This window comes from Dendropsophus ebraccatus, chromosome 11 (assembly GCF_027789765.1).
Source record: "Dendropsophus ebraccatus isolate aDenEbr1 chromosome 11, aDenEbr1.pat, whole genome shotgun sequence".
Lineage (NCBI taxonomy): Eukaryota > Metazoa > Chordata > Amphibia > Anura > Hylidae > Dendropsophus > Dendropsophus ebraccatus.
In genome coordinates this window covers 60414530-60435634 of record NC_091464.1, presented here as the reverse complement: position 1 = coordinate 60435634, position 21105 = coordinate 60414530, and the positions used below count along the sequence as shown (strand labels likewise).

Here is a 21105-nt window from a genome sequence, read left to right as displayed (position 1 = left end):
AGGAAGTCAGATGCCGTCCACACGCCTCATCACAAAGTTTTCTTTATTTTGGATGGAGACCAAGATACTCAACATTCAGGACTGCACAATCTTATGAAATCCAATGAAACATCTGGACCAGTCTGGAGGGATGAATGAGGGCAGCAGCAGGCACGACACAGCTTCACTGGCCACACACTACAAGTCCCAGCATTTACTTTCATGTCTGGAAAGTTCTGGAGCCAAGTGCAATAGGTATTATTAGAAGAAATTGCAGCAGCAGCCAACACAGGGGGCAAACTAAGAGCCGACCCTAGAGAATCTTCTGTAGCTCTGGTGTATAAACAATGTACATTATGGAATTAAATAACCTTTTCTCCTTCCATCTCTACTTTCTTCTACCTTTCCCTCCAATTTTCAACCCTCTGTTTATTCCTTTATTTTCTTCCTCCCTCTTTACTTTTTACTGTCTTTCCCTTTAACCTCTATATTTCCTTCCCTCCTTCCATTCCTTTATTGTCTCTCTCTCCCTCTCTGCTTTCTACCTCATCCTCACTTCCTCCTTTCTTCTATTTTCCTCCTTTCTCTTTCTACCCTTTGTCCGTTTTCTCCTTCCATCCTTCCTTCTCTCCTCCTTCCTTTTATTTTTTCTTCTGCCCTTCTTCCCACCCTCAATTTCTTCTCTCATTCTTTCCCTACTTCCTTCCTTCCTTCCTCTGTTACTTTCTTACCCACCTTCCTTTGTTACTTTTTTTTTACCTTCCTTTCTTACTTTCCTTCCTCTGTTACTTTTTTACATACCTACCAACCTTCCTTCCTTCTTCTGTTACTTTCTTACCTTCGTTTCTTCCCTCTTTTGTTACTTTATTACCTTCCTTCCTTCTGTTACTTTCTTACCTTCCTTCCTCTATTAATTTCTTACCTACCTTGCTTTCTTCTTTTACTTTCTTACCCTTCTTCCTCTATTACTTTCTTACCTACCTTCCTTTCTTCTTTTACTTTCTTACCTTCCTTCCTCTATTACTTTCTTACCTACCTTCCTTCCTTCTTCTGTTACTTTCTTACCTTTCTTCCTCTATAACTTTCTTACCTACCTCGCTTCTTTCCTTCCTCTGTTACTTTCATACCTTTCTTCTTCATTCCTTTGTTACTTTCTTACCTTCCTTCCTCTGTTACTTTCTTACCTTCCTTCCTTCCTCTGTTACTTTCTTACCTTCCTTCCTTCCTCTGTTACTTTCTTACCTTCCTTCCTTCCTCTGTTACTTTCTTACCTTCCTTTCTTCCCCTGTTACTTTCTTACCTACTTTCCTTCCTTCCTTGATATGTTACTTTCTTACCTATCTTCCTTTCTCTGTTACTTTCTTATGTACTTTACTTCCTTACTCTGTTACTTACTGTACTTACCTTCCTTCCTTCCTGTTACTTTCTTAACTTCCTTCCTTTCACTGGCACATCTTATCTCATGCTAGAACAGAGGATTAGGCATGATATAATCCACTATGCCCAATCCTTCTTTCCCATTATGAGGACAGGGCACTGTATCTCAGCTTTCCCAGCATAAGGCCATGTTCACACAACGTAAATTAAGTGTTAATCCCGACCGTTGCCACCGATTTGCATCAACGCCGGAGCATATAAACATAGTAAACACTCCAGCTAAAACATGTCAGTTTTCTGCGGCCACCATTCATTGAATAGCGGCCGCAAAAGACATGTCATTGCACACATTGGAGCCTCCGTCTCCAGTTGCATGCTCCATTGTGTGCAGCGGTGAATTGGGACGTGGGCGCATCAGTGTGCCCCAATTCATCAGAAACAAAGATCATTTGGACGGTACTGCAGTCACAGCCGGGATGATCTTGTCAAACACCGGCCGTTCTGTGACCCAGCCAGGTCTCAGGACGGCCGGTGTTTTACAAAGTGTGGACATGGCCTTATCCTTACACAATATACATTTTTTTTTTTAATCTGACACTTTGGTCATTCAGGGGTCTTAGAAAGCTGGATGACTGGATGTACAGTTCTGAAATCCACCTTGTTATAACATTTGGTTACAGTGGAAGAGGCAGGACACAGGTGGTCACCCAGCTTTTCCAGATGTGGATACGTCTCCTCTAGGCCTCTCTGCCATCATTCTAGGTGTACACTGACCAATAACACTGTGGGCAGATGAATGATTGTCGCAATAGCTGAGATGTGGGTCTGTCATCATCTCCACAGCGTCCTCCTGTCACCGCTGTCAGTCTACATGGTACGTATGATATCTATAAAAGTATGTGACCCCCGCTGGCCTGGATGAAAGCCTGGAGCGCCCGGCTACATCTGCTTCACACTACCGTCTGATTAGAAGCCTCTGCCTCCTTCTTGATCTTATTGGTGGTAAATCTTCAGCTCAGGCCCTGAGAATGTGGATTGTCTTATCATATGATGGATCGCGTTAGGTGAATACATTAGATAAAAGACACCAGCATCAAAGAAAGCAATATAGACACCCTGACCCCAAACATAGGTGTGAGCCACCTAAGAACCCCCCCCCCCACACACACACACACACACACATACATACATACACATACCCCCTCAGTAATGGATTTGCACAACTCTACAAGAGAACAGCTAGGCCCAGAGTATAATGACGACCATACACCTTCAATAGCTCTATTTCCCTCACCACCGGCGGCAAAGGGGGAACTATATAGTAGTATTATGTAGGTTCTTCATGGCAGTATTATTTGTATACTGCATATCATTTGTGCACCATATCATTTGTTGGTATTATGTACAAGTGGACATGTAGGCTTATATAAAGCTTTTGCATTACAACCACAAGCTTTAAAGCAAATGTACCATTAGTACATTCGCTTTAAGGTTTACACATGAATAGAATTGTGCCGGCAAGGAGAAGCAAGTGCTGTGGTCCCTTCTTTGGACTGCAGGCCAGTTCCCACGCACAGAGCCTATCTATTCCTGGGCATCGGCCGGGGGTGAAGCACTGGAGACAGGCCGGCACGCCCTCAGTGGGAACAAAAACCCGCCCCTCTATGACGCGGCTCCTTTGACTCTAATGGAGCCATGAATGATGTCCCACCACGGGTGTTACTAGCCTGAACACCCCTCGCAAAAGCCTGTAACTCAAAGTAGAGTGGTAATGAAGTCATGTATAAGTTTTACCACTAGATAGTGGTAGTTTTACCACTAGTCAGTATTATGTATATTCATGTATGTATTTTGCACAGCTGTAGTGAACTAAGGGTTAATTTCTTGCTCAGCATCTGCACCACCAATGAGAGCTGCTCTTCTCCTTCATCTATCTCTATCCTTCTTTCTCTTTGCGCTCTTTTCTCCACCACACCTTGTAGGAAGTTGTCACATGGGGAGATGAAGTGTAGACCCACACTTAGTCTTAGTCAAGTTTCTGTAGAGCGACGACGCGGGACAGGACGGTCCCTGCTGTAGTCCAGCTGAGCTCTGGCTCTGCGAGGTCCACCTACCCAATACAGTGTAGTCTAATCTTGAGTGTGATAGTAGACAGACGTATGGAAGACACAGAGACTCTTTTCCTTAAAGCAACACTTCTACCTCCTCTCCACTACTCTGAACTTTTACAACCTACTTTCCTCCATTACTCTCAACTCACTCTATCCTTCTCTGCATGCAACCAAGTCAGCACTGCTAATTTATGTTCACTACCTCTACAGTTCTCGGTGCAGATCAAGTCAAGTCCAAAGTTATTGTTTACTTGTATGCCAACTTATTCGTCAGTAAAGAACAAGTTTATTTTACTGGGACTCAGTGGTTATTGCAAGAGCACCTACACAGCAGCTATAACATCCTTGTGTCATCTCCCCTTTCTGTGGGTGGCAGTACCAACAGTCCGGGTGGGTCATAACTCTATTCCGGACCACTGTAATAAGCGCTCAAGGGACCCATCACAACCCAGCAAGTCACCGACCATTGGGGAAAGGGTATAGCCAGCCTCAAAAACTAAAAGCAGGTGTGCCTCTGAGTCAGCACTGGCATCACAACAACCTTCCATCCGGCTGAGCTATATTCCAGCAACCAACCACCACAGAAGTGGTGTCACCCGGAACAACTCAACACGTGGCCAGTGGGGTACACACCACACATGTCAAAGAGGTGGTGGGGGTTTCCTCCCACTGGGGGCGGGCCGGCCAGCCTCCAGTGCTTCAGCTACATCAAGGAATCATTATATATATATATATATATATTATATATATATATATATATATATATATATATATATATATATATATATATAGTGGTTCTATGTGAGTGCTTTGATTAAATATTTAAATGATGTTACATATTATTTAGACACTAAGGGGGAGATTTATCAAAGGGTGTAAAATTTAGACTGGTGCAAACTGGCCACAGCAACCAATCACAGCTCAGCTTTAAGCTCTGGTGAAAGGAAAGCTGAGCTGTGATTGGTTGCTGTGGGCAGTTTGCACCAGTCTAAATTTTACACCCTTTGATAAATCTCCCCCTAAATGTTGGCATTATGTAGATTATATTATATGAATGCTACATAATATTTAGGTGCTATATGGTGGCACTCTGTCCATTTTATATATTAGTACTATATTGGCACTATTGCAGAATCTAGATTTGATATATTAGGTGTATATTGGAACTATATGGTGGTATTATGTGGGTACTTTTATGAAGTTTTACCTGAATGTTACATATTTTTAAGCCACATATAAGGTGATAATATGTGGGTTGTGTATGTCATTATTTTATGTGGGTTCTCTAAAGAAGTATCAACATATTATTTAATTATTTTGTGGTAATGTAGGGATCATATGTTACAATATGGCAGTATTATATAGGCTGAGATTACAAGATGACTAAGTCTGTAAGTATCACAATATTCTGTATATAATACTGTCAGACTTTCCCGGTACAATACGGCAATACTCTGTAATGGGAGCAGGTTGCACAGTAAAAGTCAAACCATTACAATAAAGTTTTGTGAACTTTTGAGCAGAGTTCACAGGAAATTGCTGGTATTGAACTAATTTCACACTTTCTTTTTAGCGCTAAGCAAATACTTTGGCTAAAAGTCTCATCCAAATCTTTTCTTCTTCATTTGTTTTAAGTTAGTCCAGATTTTTTGGGTCTGAAAAATAACAGATGCTCCCTTTTAAATATGACAATTTCTGAGCCTGATTTCTATGGAGCTAAAAAAGTAACCAGAGACGTTGTATATTTGTGCAGAGCGACTTCTGGAGGTAAACTATGCAAGCCAACCCTGACTTCCAATAGACTTGGACAAAGATAGCATTAAAAAGTAAGTGCGCCCCTCTCTCCGGCTGCATATTTCTACATAATCAGGCGCAGAGCCAGAATTATGAGCGAGAAGAGAAACCGGCATTCAGGTCTGAGACAAAATATTCATCTGGCAGAGCAACCCCAAACATGAAGACCTGAGGATCTGTATATCCACAATGTATGGAATTGTTTGTGAGAGTAGTCCACAAAGCTGAAAGGGGCCCCGCTAATGGAAAGAACTGACCAATCAGGATCAGTACATGATCTGTAATGTAATGTATTTACACAGTGACCCCACCAGCAAAATAGTGAGTGCAGCTCTGGAGTATAATACAGGATGTAACTCAGCATCAGTACAGGATAAGTAATGTATGTACACAGTGACCCCTCCAGCAGAATAGTGAGTGCAGCTCTGGAGTATAATACAGGATGTAACAGTACAGGATAAGGAATGTAATGCATGTACCCAATGATTGTATTGTATTTTATTCTATTTTGTAAAGAGTATTTTGACCTTTGTTCTTGTCTGGTGAAATTGCAGGTTATCACGTGCCGCCTGTTTATTATCATATATAGACTATTGGATGTCAGGTTAGAGGAAGTCTCCGGTAATAAGATTCCTGTAACCTGCTATCACTAGATTCCCAGTTTAATGTTAATACATATTCTCCTATTCTGGACAAAAAATCAAACCTAATCCTTCAAAGATGCTATTTCCATATCAAAGGAAGTGTCCTATATCCAGCATCTAAAGGGGGATATTAAACTATTTCCCCATCATTGAGGGGCGCTGCTCGGCAGCAGAAGCGTGGGCCGGAGCGAGACATCGCCTGCCAGCAGGTTAGTAAAATGATACCGCAGCGACGTCTTTTTTTTCTATATTGGCATCACAGCGCTGTAAACAAACACAAATAGCTTGGGCCCTGGCACTGAGCCTTTCCTGGAAAAGCTCGCCTCCAAGAAAATCCATTAGGGTTTAATCTGGAATCACCGGGTCTACAAGCAATACGTTCCAAACCAAATCTCTCCCAATGATATAATAAGCACGCCGAGCTCTGTGCAATAATACAGCGGCCCAGAGGTTTGCAGGTGGCGGTATTTTGCTGGACTTCTTGAATTACAGACACGACTGGGTTTTCACTTTCTACCCTTCTTATGTAAATATTATCTGTTCTCCAATAAGAAATGTGCAGAGAAGGAGGTCGCTGAACTCCTGTATAGTCGAGGAGGTAACTTGGCCGTGGATTACTGGCATGGGGGGGATGGTACGGCACAGGTGCGGTGCCTGCTACTTGTACACATTAATGCTATATCAGATTTCCCATTCAATATTATACTCACTATTAGAACATGCTCTTTAATCCTTGTACTCCTGTAGTTGTGCTTAGTTGTTTAACCTCTTATTTACGCCTCAAAGGACTTGTCCACTTTGTTAGATAGGTTCTTTATGAATAAGCTGATCACACCCAGTGATCTATCTGTGTTTAAACCTATTACTAATTATTCACTGCCCCTGCAGCGCCACTACAGGCTAAATGAAGCATTACACGGTGTCTGTACCTATCAATAGGTTGTCTTCTTAATTCAGGTCAGGGTGGGTCCTCCAGAAATAGAGAGAAGCTCTTTGTAGGTGCTCTCCACTGATATTGACCTTCATCTCAAAATGCATTAACAGGCTATGTCTGGAAACAGATGTTTTTTTTTATGGTACAAAAAAACGTAGTCAACCTTATTTTTGTGTCCGTTAAAAAAAAACGGGTCCGTTTTGGTCCGTTTTTTTTTTTATAATGGAAGTCAATGGAAAAACGGATTGAAACAGATGCACACAAATGCATCTAAAAAACTGACTACAAAAATGTACTGTGAACCCAGCCTAACCCCTACTGTGGGGCTTAAAGGGAGACGCAAAACTGAAATTTTTGATTTGCAGTTTCTTTAATCCTTGGGTGGTACATTGCCTTGTTATGAATAACATAATATAATAATCTAGAGTGTTCCTTTAATTCCTGTTTGGTCATTATTCATGTTTAAGCATAACCCCACTGACTAACAATCCCTGTATGTCCGCTGTCTATAGCACTGCTCATCCTGATCCTTCTGGTACATGAAAAGAATGTCAAAAGCAAAGTCAAGTCTTATACTTGTAGGATGAAGAAGCAGAAAATTCACAGGTAGACATGGATGGGTGGATGGGTGGATGGATGGATAGATTTTGTTTCATTGACCATTTAGGGGGAATCTTTGGGTGGATTTCACCTTAACTATAGGCCAGTGAGCATATGTGTCGCCCCCATCTGTATCGTATTGCCAGGATGCTTTTATTTGGATGAGAAGATACCAGTCTATCTGTGACGGATTTCAGGACTTTTACTACAGATGTGAATTAAATCAGTTCCAGATCCAAGAGGTTGTGGCCGTCCCAGAGCTTAGATCTGCTACCTTGCCGGGTGCGTTGGTGAATTCTTTAGGGATAAAACTTCACAGTAAGGAATGCCACTCATTTCCATATACAGTAATGTTACGCCTGGTCCCAGGGATGCCGGATTATCACATATTCTGCGATTATATCACTGATATTTTATCAGATTTATAGTAATGCAACAAAGACTTTTTGAGTCGTCCACCCTATTACTATTACATAAAACATATAGAATTTATTTGCATGGGATTTCTTTATCCTCAATAACACAAAGACCTTTGGGATTAGGATAAAAGAGTTTGCTTTATCCTTGTTTAAGAGAGGGCACATCACATTTTAGGTTTTCACTTATATTACAAATAAAATGGGTGTTGCTCTGGTGCAAGGCTTCAAGATATACCTTGTATTACTTAATATCCCTGGGGTTTGGGCAGTAAATGGGCTATTACTAACATCTTTACCAGTCTAGGATAGTTAGTTTCTGAGAGTCCGGGTACTGGAAGCGGTGAAGCCAACATCTTTGATGGTCTAAAGTATTAAAGTGGTCAGTTCCAAAATCCCTGGTGATCTAGGGCAGGTCATATGCTCATATAGTAAGCCTGGTGATGTATGGCAGGGACTGGGTTAATATAACAATTCCTGGTGTTCTAGGGCAGTCATTCCTGGTGACTTAGAACAGGGAAGAAGTTAGTATAATAAGTCCAGGTGGTCAAGGGAAGGAAGTTACTATAATAATTCCTGGTGGTCTAGGAGAAGGAAGGAAGGAATTCATATAAATATTCATGGTAGTCTAGAACAAGAAAAGTGTTCTATAACACATTCCTGGTGGTCTAGGGTAGGGGGGTTACTCTAATCATTCCTAGAGGAATGGGGAGAGAAAAAGTTACTAGAATAATTTCTAGTGGTCAAGGGCAGGCAAGGGTTTCCTATAAAAAGCTCTGGTGGGCTAGGGCAAGAAAGGGGTTAATATAATTAATCCTGGTGGTGTAGAGGAGAGAAAAAAAGATAGTATTATTGTTCCTGGTGGTTCATAGCATGGGAAATCCTAATAGAATAATCCCTGGTGGTCTAGAGCTTAAAGATTTTAATATCAACATCCCAGGTGGTCCAGGGGAGGATTTAAGTGTAAAGATTCCTATTGGTCTACGGTAGAAAAAGGCTAAATATAAACATCCTTGGGGCTGTAAAATGGCGAAGGGGTCATTCATACTTGCCATCCAGTGGATTTTTCACATGCTCCGGCTGGTCATAGTTGGTAAGTTCTATATTGATAGAGAACAACCAATGGGATCACAGTGCTTGTCAAAGATATTGAATGGAATGCTATAACACATGTATGACCATGGCGCCTATCAAATGCTCCTAGCGGCGATTTGGCTGATACATGGGGACTGGAGGGCACCTGTTCAGACGATCAAGGGGAATCCTAGACGTTAGAACCCCCCAGCACTCCTCCAGTGAATAGGTAATAGATCCTTTTGGGTAGAATACCCCTTTAACATGTTATATAAAGTGCAACATTGTAAAAGAGATATCACATATGCATATATGCAAATAATTCTAAAAATTATAAGCACTGGAAGGATATAACATAACTCAGCGATCATAAAAACAATCATCATATAGAACAACACTACAGCGAGCTACTCTATAGCTGATAACTGGGGACAAAAGCCTATAAAGTGCAAACCCAATGAGGATAACATACTGACAGTGTCTATAATTGTATCAAATGTGCATTATACGTCATAATAAACTATTCACACTCAGTAATCTGCAACACAAAATGTCCACATTGCATGAACATGGTGGAGGGCTTCATTTTGGGGGGGACTGAATCAATACTCAACCTACGCTGTAAAATACAGAGCAGCATAGCTGAAGCCAAAACTATGGTCTCATCCTACAGTAATAGTTCTCTCCACATATATTATAGCAGTGTACACCTAAAAAGTCATTTTATAATATTAATATTTATCACTTACTTTGATGTGAGCTGATGGATCTGGAACAGTCTGAATCATGTCCTTACTGCAGTCTGCCTCTCATACCACACATCAGGTTCTAGGTGTAGCTGAAAACAGACAAGAAACATTGAAGATCTGAACAATTAGGTACAGTATTTTAGACACGATTAGATTTTTATATATGTTATATTCTTATATTCTTATGACTAACTGGTTGACTTATTGGTACTGCCATTTATGTACAAGAACAATTACAATAGTGCTCACTATATACAAGAATATAACTACTATAATACTGCTCCTATATACAAGAATATAACTACTATAATACTGCCCCTATATACAAGAATTAAACTACTATAATACTGCTCCTATATACAGGAATATAACTACTATAATACTGCTCCTATACAGAATATAACTACTATAATACTTCTCCTATATACAAAAATATAAGTACTATAATACTGCTCCTATATACAAAAATATAACTACTATAAAACTGTCCCCTATATACAAGAATTTAACTACTATAATACTGCCCTCTATATAGAAGAATATAACTACTATTATACTGCCCCTATATACTGTACAAGAATTTAACTACTATAATACTGCTCCTATATAGAAGAATATACCACTATAGTACTGCTTCTATATACAAGAATATAACTACTATAATGTAGTACAATAGAAACAAAGATGATGCGGCACACGTCCAATACTTGCTGGTGATTATTTATTTATCACATGCTCGTGGATACAAACAAGTCATCAGGCTACGATCGCTCGCGCCCGTATGGGCCGAGAGAAAGCGCGGTGAGAGCGCGAGCGATCGTAGCCTGATGACTTGTTTGTATCCACGAGCATGTGATAAATAAATAATCACCAGCAAGTATTGGACGTGTGCCGCATCATCTTTGTTTCTATTGTACTACATTCAGAGATTCTTTCTGAGCATGCAGAGCACCGTTCATAGGTGTCCGGTGGAAGGATAAGCCGACCAGCTACCCCCAGAGGTGATTGAGCCGAGTTCGGGCAGCTGCGGAGGTACGTTCTGTTGGAGCTGATAACTACTATAATACTTCCCCCTACGTACAAAAATATAAAATAGAACTACTATAATACAGCTCCTATGTACAAGAATATAACTACTATAATACTGCTCCTATATACAAAAATTTAACTACTATAATATAACAAGGAAAGAAAAAATTCAAAGCACTCACTGAATATGCGGGTCTTTGGTGGATTTAATAATCAAACATATCAGGGAGCGAAACCACTGTCTGTTGAGACGCTCCCGCACCTATGTCACCGTTCCCTCCCTAAAATATGTTTGATTAATAAATCCACCGAAGACCCGCGTACCCAGTGAGTGCTTTGAGTTTTTTCTTCCCTTGTTATAGTATAGTAGTTATATTCTTGTATATAGGAGCAGTATTATAGTAGTTATATTCTGTGTGGTATACAGTAGGACTTTGCTATTCCTGTGCTATTAGTGTGTAGCCATTTTTCATATAGTGCCGGCTTCTCTATCTACCGCAAATAACTACTATAATACTGCTCCTATATACAAGAATATAACTACTATAATACTGCTCCTATATACAAGAATATAACTACTATAATACTGCTCCTATATACAAGAATATAACTACTATAATACTGCTCCTATATACAAGAATATAACTACTATAATACTGCTCCTATATACAAGAATATAACTACTATAATACTGCTCCTATATACAAGAATATAACTACTATAATACTGCCCCCTATTTACAAGAATATAAATACTACTATAATGTGGTGTCCCACTGTGGGTGTTGCTATTCCTTACACCCCTCATAAAAGTCTGTACTAGTTTGTGGTCTTATTATAGAAGATGTGTTACCAAAGATGACCACTAGATGTCACTGTATGGTATAACTATCCAGAAGGGTATCTCAAGGGTTATTTGTGTATATGTACCAGATTTTGTTGTCCAGTAGGATCACTTATGTCTTCTATCCTATCCGCTCTTTCTTTCCCTCTTCTTAATTGCACCCTTTCCACCCAACCACAGCGTCTCTTACACGCTGGTTAGGAAGTAAGTCCCTTGGGTGGAGGAGGAGTCTTAGCTGAGCTTTGGTGGAGACAGGACGCACCTCAGATAACTCTCCACCATGGCTCTACCTGGGCCCTGGCCCTCTGCCAGGTCCCCTCTACAAGGATCAGTCTTAGTCAGTACCCCGCATGAGTAGGACACAAACCAGTCAGCTCTAACAAACCTCTTTCTTGAAGCACCAAACAAGCTGTATGATCCGCTGCTAAGCCCTTCAGAAGAGGACTAGCCTACAGATAACCTCAATGCACGCCGAGGACTGGGAGTCACTACAGTGCAGGACAGTCTCCGCAGAAAAGCCAAAGAGCTAGGTCCTAGGAGCTAATCCCAGGTAACAGGGTCTGGGGCCTGTGTCACCCATCAGTACCGTTCAGCCAAAGCTAGTGGGCAGAAGGCGCTGTAAAGACTACAGGAAAGGTCAATACACAGGCACAGGTTGTTTCTCTTCTTCTACAAGTATTCTTCTATGCACGCCAACCTCCCCGCAGAGCACATTACAACTTGGCTTGAGACTCTCACGGCACTCTCCTCTTTACTACCTCAGTACAACCTTATCAACTCTACTAAATCATACTTAGCACTTATCTCACAGATCTGGTGGTTCTATGTTCATGTATTTATTGGAACTGTATCAAGTATATTTCAAGATTCGTTGTATTACCTGCTGCACCTTAACAAGTAGTAAACTAAGTCAACGTTATCACCTGAGTCTGTGATTATTCACCACCACCTGCACAGCACTTATACCGCAACCTTGGGACAGTTCCCCTATCTGTGGGTGGCGGGTCCTACTACTACTCGGCAGGGCCGTATTTACCACTAGGCACCCGTGGTCCGGTGCCTAGGGCAGCACCTTGCAGGGGGGCAGCACCAGGGAGCAGGGGGAAGGTAACAACTTATTTTTTGTTTTTATCTTTTTAGTTTCCCACCTCCCATTCATACTTGTCAGTAAATCTGGTGGGGGGGGGGGGTATGGTGTCATTGGTCAGGTCTGGAGCTGGAGCTACCAATCCTGTGGTGAGAATTCCTTCAGACAGTATGCAGACTGCTCTAATCATTGATTCAATGTGGAAATTTGTTTGTTTTAAGCAGTTAAAAACCATGAAAAACACAATTCAGACAATGGTCCTACATGTAATGAAATGCATGTGGCAAAACCACTGTCCCCCACGCTCCCCAAGATGGGGCGCCTTTAAGTTTAGTGCCTAGGGCAGCAGCAGCTGTTAATACAGCCCTGCTACTCGGGAGGGTTACAACACCACTCTGACCACCTGTGACATAATCCCAAGGATCCCTGCAGGAACCCAACAGGACACCGACCAGAGGGGAAAAGGGTACAACAGAGCTTACTTTCTAAAAGCAGGCGTGCCATCACACCTGTGTGCCCACCAGGTCCGGCTGTATCTCGGCCATCCACCACAGTAGTGGCGTCACACTTCCACCTAGCAAGTGACTGGCCGTCTCACCTCTACAACATCATCCGTGGGCTCACCACAATAATACTGCTCCTATATGTGAGAATATCAGTCAAGGACCTTTAAAAAAAATTTCCATAAACATAAATAGCTCCAGTACCAGCTCTGCTAGGCTGTACTGTATATTGAGCATGGCATCCAGCTGAAAATAAAAAGATGTTAAGAATATCATATGCTGTCAATCATCTGCTCTTAACCAATGAGGAATGTGCTGAGTGTTCTGAGCTTTCCTGATTGGCTGAGAGCAGCTGATAGATGGGCTATCTCTCAGAAGTCCTCTCCAGCTGGATGCTGGCCACAACATATAGATTTCAACACCGACCAGTCTAACATTTTTGGCCCAGTATAGACCACACACTATACTAACGGTAATATATAGATAAAGGTACAATCACAGCAGAGTGACGTTTATATTTTCTCACATCTTAATATCATATCACAAATTATACAGAAAAGAAGCAGCTTCAGCTCTGCTATATCTGCCTATTCTATCTTTGTAGGAATACGCCTCCTTCTACGTGTGTTCATTTTGGCTCGGTATATAAAGTATACCATAGAAATATATACAGTCGGTGAGATTACAAGGTAAAGGTGAAGGCGTGCCGCTCCTTACACCCACGTTAATAACCCCTTGATGACGTGTTTTCCTTGCAGTGTGACACCCTCTTCTCACTTTACACCCTTTAAAATGTTAATAACAACTTATGGTTTTGTTCCTTATTTCTCCATTTTTAACCCTTTAGTCACATAACTTATGTTGGACCTTCAGAATGAAGCAATCGTTTGTTTTTTTTTGTTTTTTTCAGAATAGTATTCCGAGAACTAAAATTCTAAAAACTTTTTTCCTAAACCCCTACTGGGTTCTCAAAGTGTATCAGGATTACAATGACATTGTCTCATAGGCATATATCTTTGAAGAACTTGCCAAAAGTCTTGAATAGTGAACCAGCAAAGCCAGAGGAAATTCCAGGTGATGTCGTAGGACTTGTCAGGTTAAATATTTTTGCAAATACTTTCATTTACCAACTTTGTCTCCTTCTCCTGATATGCTGCTCTTTCCCTCTCATTGTTAAAAGCTCGTTGTTTAGGTTACCGACCACCACTCTGCTCTAAAAGCAAGGTTCTTCCTGGTATGTATGGATAGATAGATAGATAGATAGATAGATAGATAGATAGATAGATAGATAGATAGGAGATAGATAGATAGATAGATAGATAGATAGATAGATAGGAGATAGATAGATAGATAGATAGATAGATAGATAGGAGATAGATAGATAGATAGATAGATAGATAGGAGATAGATAGATAGATAGATAGATAGATAGATAGATAGGAGATAGATAGATAGATAGATAGATAGATAGATAGATAGATAGATAGATAGATAGATAGGAGATAGATAGATAGATAGATAGATAGATAGATAGATAGATAGATAGATATTATACAGCAGTGTTTCTCAAACTGTGATATGCATAGTCTGGTAAGAAGCGGGGTCCCTGTCTGTGCCCGATGTCAGTACACAGCAGGATCTCCAGCCAGAAACTACAGTGATAATGACGGCCCTCCATTATCGGTGTCCTGATCTTGGTCACATGACCATGATCTCCCAGGTCCCTTACCTAGGGGGCAGTGCAGCTGAAGGTGGAGAGGGCAGGGGAGCTGCCGAAGAATGAGGCTATAATGGAGTTATCAGAAGAAGGTTTGACATGGCTGGTCACATACTCCTGATGGTTACATGGTTCTGTGCTATATATACCACAGCAGGAGCAGCCATCTTTTCATCTTTTGCTATGTTGTGGTAGGGCCAGGTTTTATCTTTTGTGGTGGGCATGGGAGAACGGGTGTACACAGATAGGGGGGATGTGAGGGGAACAAGGGAAGAGCACAGGGAATGTGGGGGGACACTTAGAGACCATGTGGGTGAGGGGGGGTACTTGCAGATACAGAGGGACTATTAGGGGATTGAAAATGAAGAGACTGAGGGATGATGTGAGTGAAGCACATTCAGAGACAAGGGGCAATGTGGGGGAGGGGGGAACATGCAGCAACCGGGGGGGATGGGGAGGCATATGCGAAGGCCGGGGGGAAGTGGGGGGGGGGGGGGCACATGCAAAGGACGGGGGGATGTGGGGGGGGGGGCATGCAGAAGCCGGGGGGGCACATGCAGAGACAAGGGGCAATGTAGGGGAGGGGGGGCACATGCAGAGGCCGATGGGATGTATGGGGGGGTTAATATGCAGATGCCGGGGGATGTGGGGGGCAGCATGCAGACGCCAGGGAATGTGGGGGGGAGCATGCAGATGCAAGGGACAATGTGGGAACACATGCAGAGATTGTGAATAGGCTATTAATTGTTTAATCCTAGACAATCCCTACACTTACCCAATGGACCTATTTTACAGATTCCTGCCAAGAATTATTCACAACCACTGTCCCTGAGTATTCCCCACACTCACATGCTGATGTACTGACATACTTATGAGCTGATCTACAGTACAGAGCAGAGCGCGGACCACCATGTCACTTATTAATAGGCATTAGTCAATGGCTCGTACCCTAATCATCTGTGCCCATTCCTCCTGGGTGCCAAATGAACCAAATAAAACAGGGTCAGTTGATATTATTGGCAAAGGCTGATGGCTCCACTTTCAGGTGGTCCACGTGCCATATGCCAACTGTAACTAAAACAAAAAAAGTATTATGTTCTCATCAAGCTTTATATCACATGAATAGGCCGTATGGTGAAAGGCACAGGGAGAAAATACTTTTTGTTGGACTGTGTTAAAATAAGTATGAAAAATACTTTTCACCAGAACTAATGGCAATAGCTCAAACCACATGGACTCCATCAATGCAGCTTCCTCACAGTTATCTCACAGATGACCCCTGAACAGGCCTTTAGCTTCCTTAAAGTGACTCTATACCCACAATCTGACCCCCCCCAAACCACTTGTACCATTGGATAGCTGCTTTTAATTCAAGATCTGTCCTGGGGTCTGATCGGCAGGTGATGCAGTTATTGTCCTAAAAAACTACTTTTAAACTTGCAGCCCTGTGCCAAACTGCAGTGGCCTAGAGTATCTGTGCCCTAACTTTGCACCACCCCTCCGTCCCTCCTCCCCACACTCTTCATCATTAGTAATGCCACTGGAACATTTTCTCCTGTCTTAACATTGCACAGGTACCTTAACGATCCAGCCCATGTTCAGAATCCACACAGCTGATGAATAGAAGACAATATGCCTGGAGCATTCCTAATGATGAGGAGGGCGGGGAGGAGGGACAGAGAGGTTGTGCCAGCCTAATGCATACACAATCTAAGCCCCGGCCGTTGGACACAGGGCTGCAAGTTTAAAAGTTGTTTTTTAGGACAATAACTGCATCACCTGCCGAACGGACCCCAGGACAGATCTTGGAATAAAAGCAGCTATCTGAAGGTACAAGCGGTTTGGGGTGGGGGGGTCAGATTGTGAGTACAGAGTCGCTTTAAAGGGTATGTACACTTGGCAACCAATTTTCTAAATTGATCTTAAACACATAAAAAAATTAAAGTGAGACTCTGCACATTAATATTTTTTAAATAGTGCTGAGGTTGCAGAGAAAATAATAATAAAAAAAAATTACTCACCTAACACACTATCTCAGGGGTCCTCCTGTGATGATTTTAGGTCCCGACAGTGACAGCCCACTCAGTCAATCTGAAGTGGCCGTGGCACGGTCTCACTTCAGTCAGTTATTGACTGAGTGGGCTGTCACTACTGAAACAGATCAAGTTGTCACAGGAGGACCCAGGAAGGGAGGAAGGAAGGCGTGTTAGGCGGTGTTTTATTATTTTCTCATTTTCTCTGTAACACCAGCAATATTATATATATATATACCGCTTTAAGCAACTTTCTGAATAGCCCCTCAAGCAAAGTCACAATGTAGATGCCAGTCTCAGCGTTTGTCAATGTGGACCTGTACACAGAAAGTCTTTGACCCCTGGGTACACTTGAGTAAGATGTCTAGGTGTGTAGTATACCCATAATGTTGGGTGGGCAATATGAACAGTCCAGACACACTAGTAACTTGCAAACAGGGATATGCAGAAATCCAGCCAATAACTAAAGCACAGGGTTGTAAAGTTAGAGTACTAAAGTAAGTAGGAATTTGGTCATAGTTCCCTTAATAGTTGCTTAGTGGGCACTAACTCTGGCTGGAAGCCCGTAAAAAATTACATATTGCAGAAGAGTCCTTGCTCAGCTATTCCCTCTTTTGTCTTGCAAATTTTGTCTTTCAGATTAAAACTCTGACCACTTATGGACTGAAGACAGTCTTTGGTAAACTCCCTAGACTCTGCACAGTTCTGTGACTAGAGATGACTAAACTAAGGCTACATTCCCACGTTCCATATGGCCCGTATATATGACCCGTGGGAATGTGGACTTACAGTAAGTTTGGGGTCGTCCGAACCTGGACTCTCAACATTTCATTACCGGTGGCTACAGAAGTTGAATGGAGCCATAGGAAGCCTATGGTTGTATCTATGTTTTCCAAGACTTCCCACGGCTGCATCCTTCTTCACCAGCCGCCAGTAATCAAATGACGAGAGTTCTGGTTTGGATGAACCTGAACTTTACAGTAAGTTTGCTCATCTCTAGCTGTGATCATTGTAATCTTTGTAAACTGCCCCAAGCCTGTCTACAGGCCGTGTGTGGTATTACAGCTCAGTCACTTTCAATGCCCTGTTCCTGCTTTTAAAACCCTCAACCCCACAGACTCTATTAACTTTAATGGTGGCTATGTCGCAATCATAGATTCCATCATGTTGTATATGAAGAATAGCACAGCATGCAGCACTATTCTTCCCGTTATAGTGACGAGCGGACCTAAAGCTCGGGGCCGCACTACTGACGGGCTCAAATGACATCACAATCTGTCAGTATTGTTTTCTACGATTTTAGGATAAATTAAAGAGTCTTTTATAAATCCCCTTTTTTATAGATTATTCATTCTCAGATGTTTTTTAAGCTGGCCATATAATCCTCTTCATATGAAATTACAGGCTCAAGCCTGAGGCTGCACTAGTGACAGGTTCTGATGAAGTGAATCTGTCACAGCCGAGATGGCGGCACTGCTGGCTTGATTCTAATGAAATTATTCAGAACATAATTTTGTTGTCTGGTTTTTAATTGAAAAAAAAAACGAAACCTTTATTTGGCCTGTGAAAAGAGTCAAATAGGTGGAGCCTACTGTTTTCAGGGGCCTAGCCCTCTCTGTGCTGTATGTTCACCCCTTACATAATCAGCGACATACACTCTGCATACAGCACAGTGAGATGTAGCAGTGCTCTGATCTGGGAAACGATAGGCTCCCCTCTTTGACACTATTGCAGTAACCTAGGCTTGCTAGGTGTTGGGTTAGCAGTGGGCTAGGTCTTGGTGTACCAACTAATCAGTTCTCATGGTGGCCAGGAATGGTATGCCCACCCCTGGGTATACTGGCATGCAACTTTGAAGTAGAACAGGTGTTGGTGTGAGAGCCAGGTAACCACATAATCCAAAACTTAACCTGGAATTTCAGTGCAATACAGAAATATGAGAACTTGGCAATAAGGTGCAATAGAAAAATAATACTCTTTCTCCTTGTGAACAACACAGATCACTTGAGCTGGGTGCTGAGGTATATAGGAATATATGATAAGTTTCTGTATACTTAGGTTACTTGTAGTTTAAGTTAAGTTAGGTTAGGCTTGACTTGTACTTGGAGGAAGACTAGGGGGCTTTCAAGGGGACCTTGCCTAGGAAGGATAAGACCTCTGTCAGGGTGACAGGACTGTAGCATACTTGATAGAAGACACACATACTCATGGCTGGAGAATACCACCTCTTGAGAGACAGATCATTGAGGGCCAGAATTGGTAGCATGGGTTCCGGGTTTGCACAGCCGGGTGTAACTAGCCACTTGAGGTTTCCCAAGATTGACCGAGCAAAGATCAACGGAGTACTTTGGCTGTAACTGCACTTTGCTCCACTGCAGATGTATTTCTGTTACTGGAACGTCCTGAGTAAGAATGAATAGTCACCCCAACAAAGTTTACCCCACCTTTGGCTTTAGCACTGCATAGTAGATTTGTATCAGAAACTATCAGGGAGATTTATAGGATGGAACAGGACTAAACTTCCATTGCTGGGGGACTTTCTGGAAAGGACTGAATCTTGGTGTGTGATAAGTAGAAGTGTGTGAGGTACCCAGCTCAATGATTAAATAACAAAGTGGCAAACATAACATAGAACAAGTGCTAACCCTTTATATTCTCTTCAGCTGTGCATAGTACATGAAACATTGAGACACCTAGTGGCAGTGCTAAGAACAGTAGTGGCACACCCATTCTGGGACATAAAGGTTTTTTTTTAAGAATAAAAATACAGACACAGGCAACAAAGATGTCTCCTGAATTATTTTATTGGTATCTATTTAACGGTGCCATCAGCTTGCTACGCAATTAGAGGGTCACAGATTCACTTTAACCTGCTCATGAAATTCTCTCATTAAGATACTGTAAACTTACAGGCCTAAAGCCTGAGGCTGCACTACCGACAGGTTCTAATTATGTCATGTAATTTCAATCCGTCAATATTCTTTTATACAATAAACATTGAGAGGTCTTTTATAAACTTCTTTATGAGTCAATGTCCCTTTACCCTGGCCATATCAATTACAGGCCTAAAGCCTAAGGCTGCACTACTGAGATATGTTAATGACTTTTGATCCAGTGCAAGTTTTTCCCAGTACATTCAACTATTATTTTATCTGGCTTTAGAGCTTTTTGAGTGAATGTCTTATTCCCAATACTTAAACAATCCATACACTGCATTAACCCGATGCCTATACGTCTGTCTTTTTGTTTGTTTTTTGTTTTTACTATAACGTTCTCTGTTTACTGACTGTGAAAGCCTTCCTTGTGTTAACAAGGCTCCTAGCTGTTTCCAGTCAGCATTTTCCATAGATAAAATACTGAAATAATGTGCAAAACACACGTAAGACCGCCGCTTGGAACTGTTAAAAGTCTAAACAACGCTGAGCTGCATGCAAGCCGCTCGCCCACCCAACTTGTCTTTATGCACTAGCGATTAAATAGCTCTGGATACAGTAACATGGATAAAGACTGTGGCCCGGATTCAAGAAAATAAGAAGGGGGTATCCTCAGCCAAGTCTATAATGTATAAGATCTGACGGGATTTTGGCCCAATATCAGATGCCCAGTTACCCCTGTCACCCAGTATGGCATGTAGTAACGCCTTTGTCCTCCTGGAAATTCTGACCTAAATTTTTTTTTTAAGTTGTCCCACAGACAGAGGAGTCAAGGTTTGGAAGCCTTAATCTGTCGAGCTTCCAGAAAGCGTGTGTATTAAAGTGTACATTCGATTAAATAAGTCACTCTGTAAAAAGTCACTCGCACTACATAAATCTGCTCCTGCACTGCCATGTGTGCTTAATCACAAGCTTTTCATTCCCTTTTTTTTCCCTTCACTCTCTCGAGCGAGCCAGACGGCACAGAAAATCCAGTCTATGTCCCGCACCTCTCCGTACACGTCATCAAACTATCATTCTTTAAAGGAGTGAAAAAGCCACGTGCATTACAGCGCAGCGATGCCTGGCTTTGGTCGTACCTGTTCCTGAATGTTTGCAGCTGGGAGAAAATTTGTAATATATTTGTAATGATTAGGAAGATTTACTTTCAATCGGCTTATTTAGAGGGGTTATAAAGTGCATACCGCGCAAGCCAACAGGAGGATATAGGGGGCTGCTAGCAGTCAACCGAGATGGAGAGATACACTTTTAGCAAGATTACTAGTTCCTTGTCAATAAAGTA

The 21105-nt window shown here is 41.9% G+C and overlaps 1 protein-coding gene across 2 annotated transcripts in view; it reads right to left on the bottom strand.

Moving 5' to 3' along the window:
- The window catches only part of ERG (ETS transcription factor ERG), a 284049-nt gene that overhangs the window by 211218 nt on the left and 51726 nt on the right, over window positions 1-21105 (bottom strand). For both annotated transcript variants that reach the window (XM_069945884.1, XM_069945883.1), the window contains exon 2: window positions 9679-9767. In XM_069945884.1, coding sequence (XP_069801985.1) covers window positions 9679-9717 — 39 coding nt within the window. In that variant the 5' untranslated portion in view covers window positions 9718-9767. The remainder of the gene's footprint in view (window positions 1-9678; window positions 9768-21105) is intronic.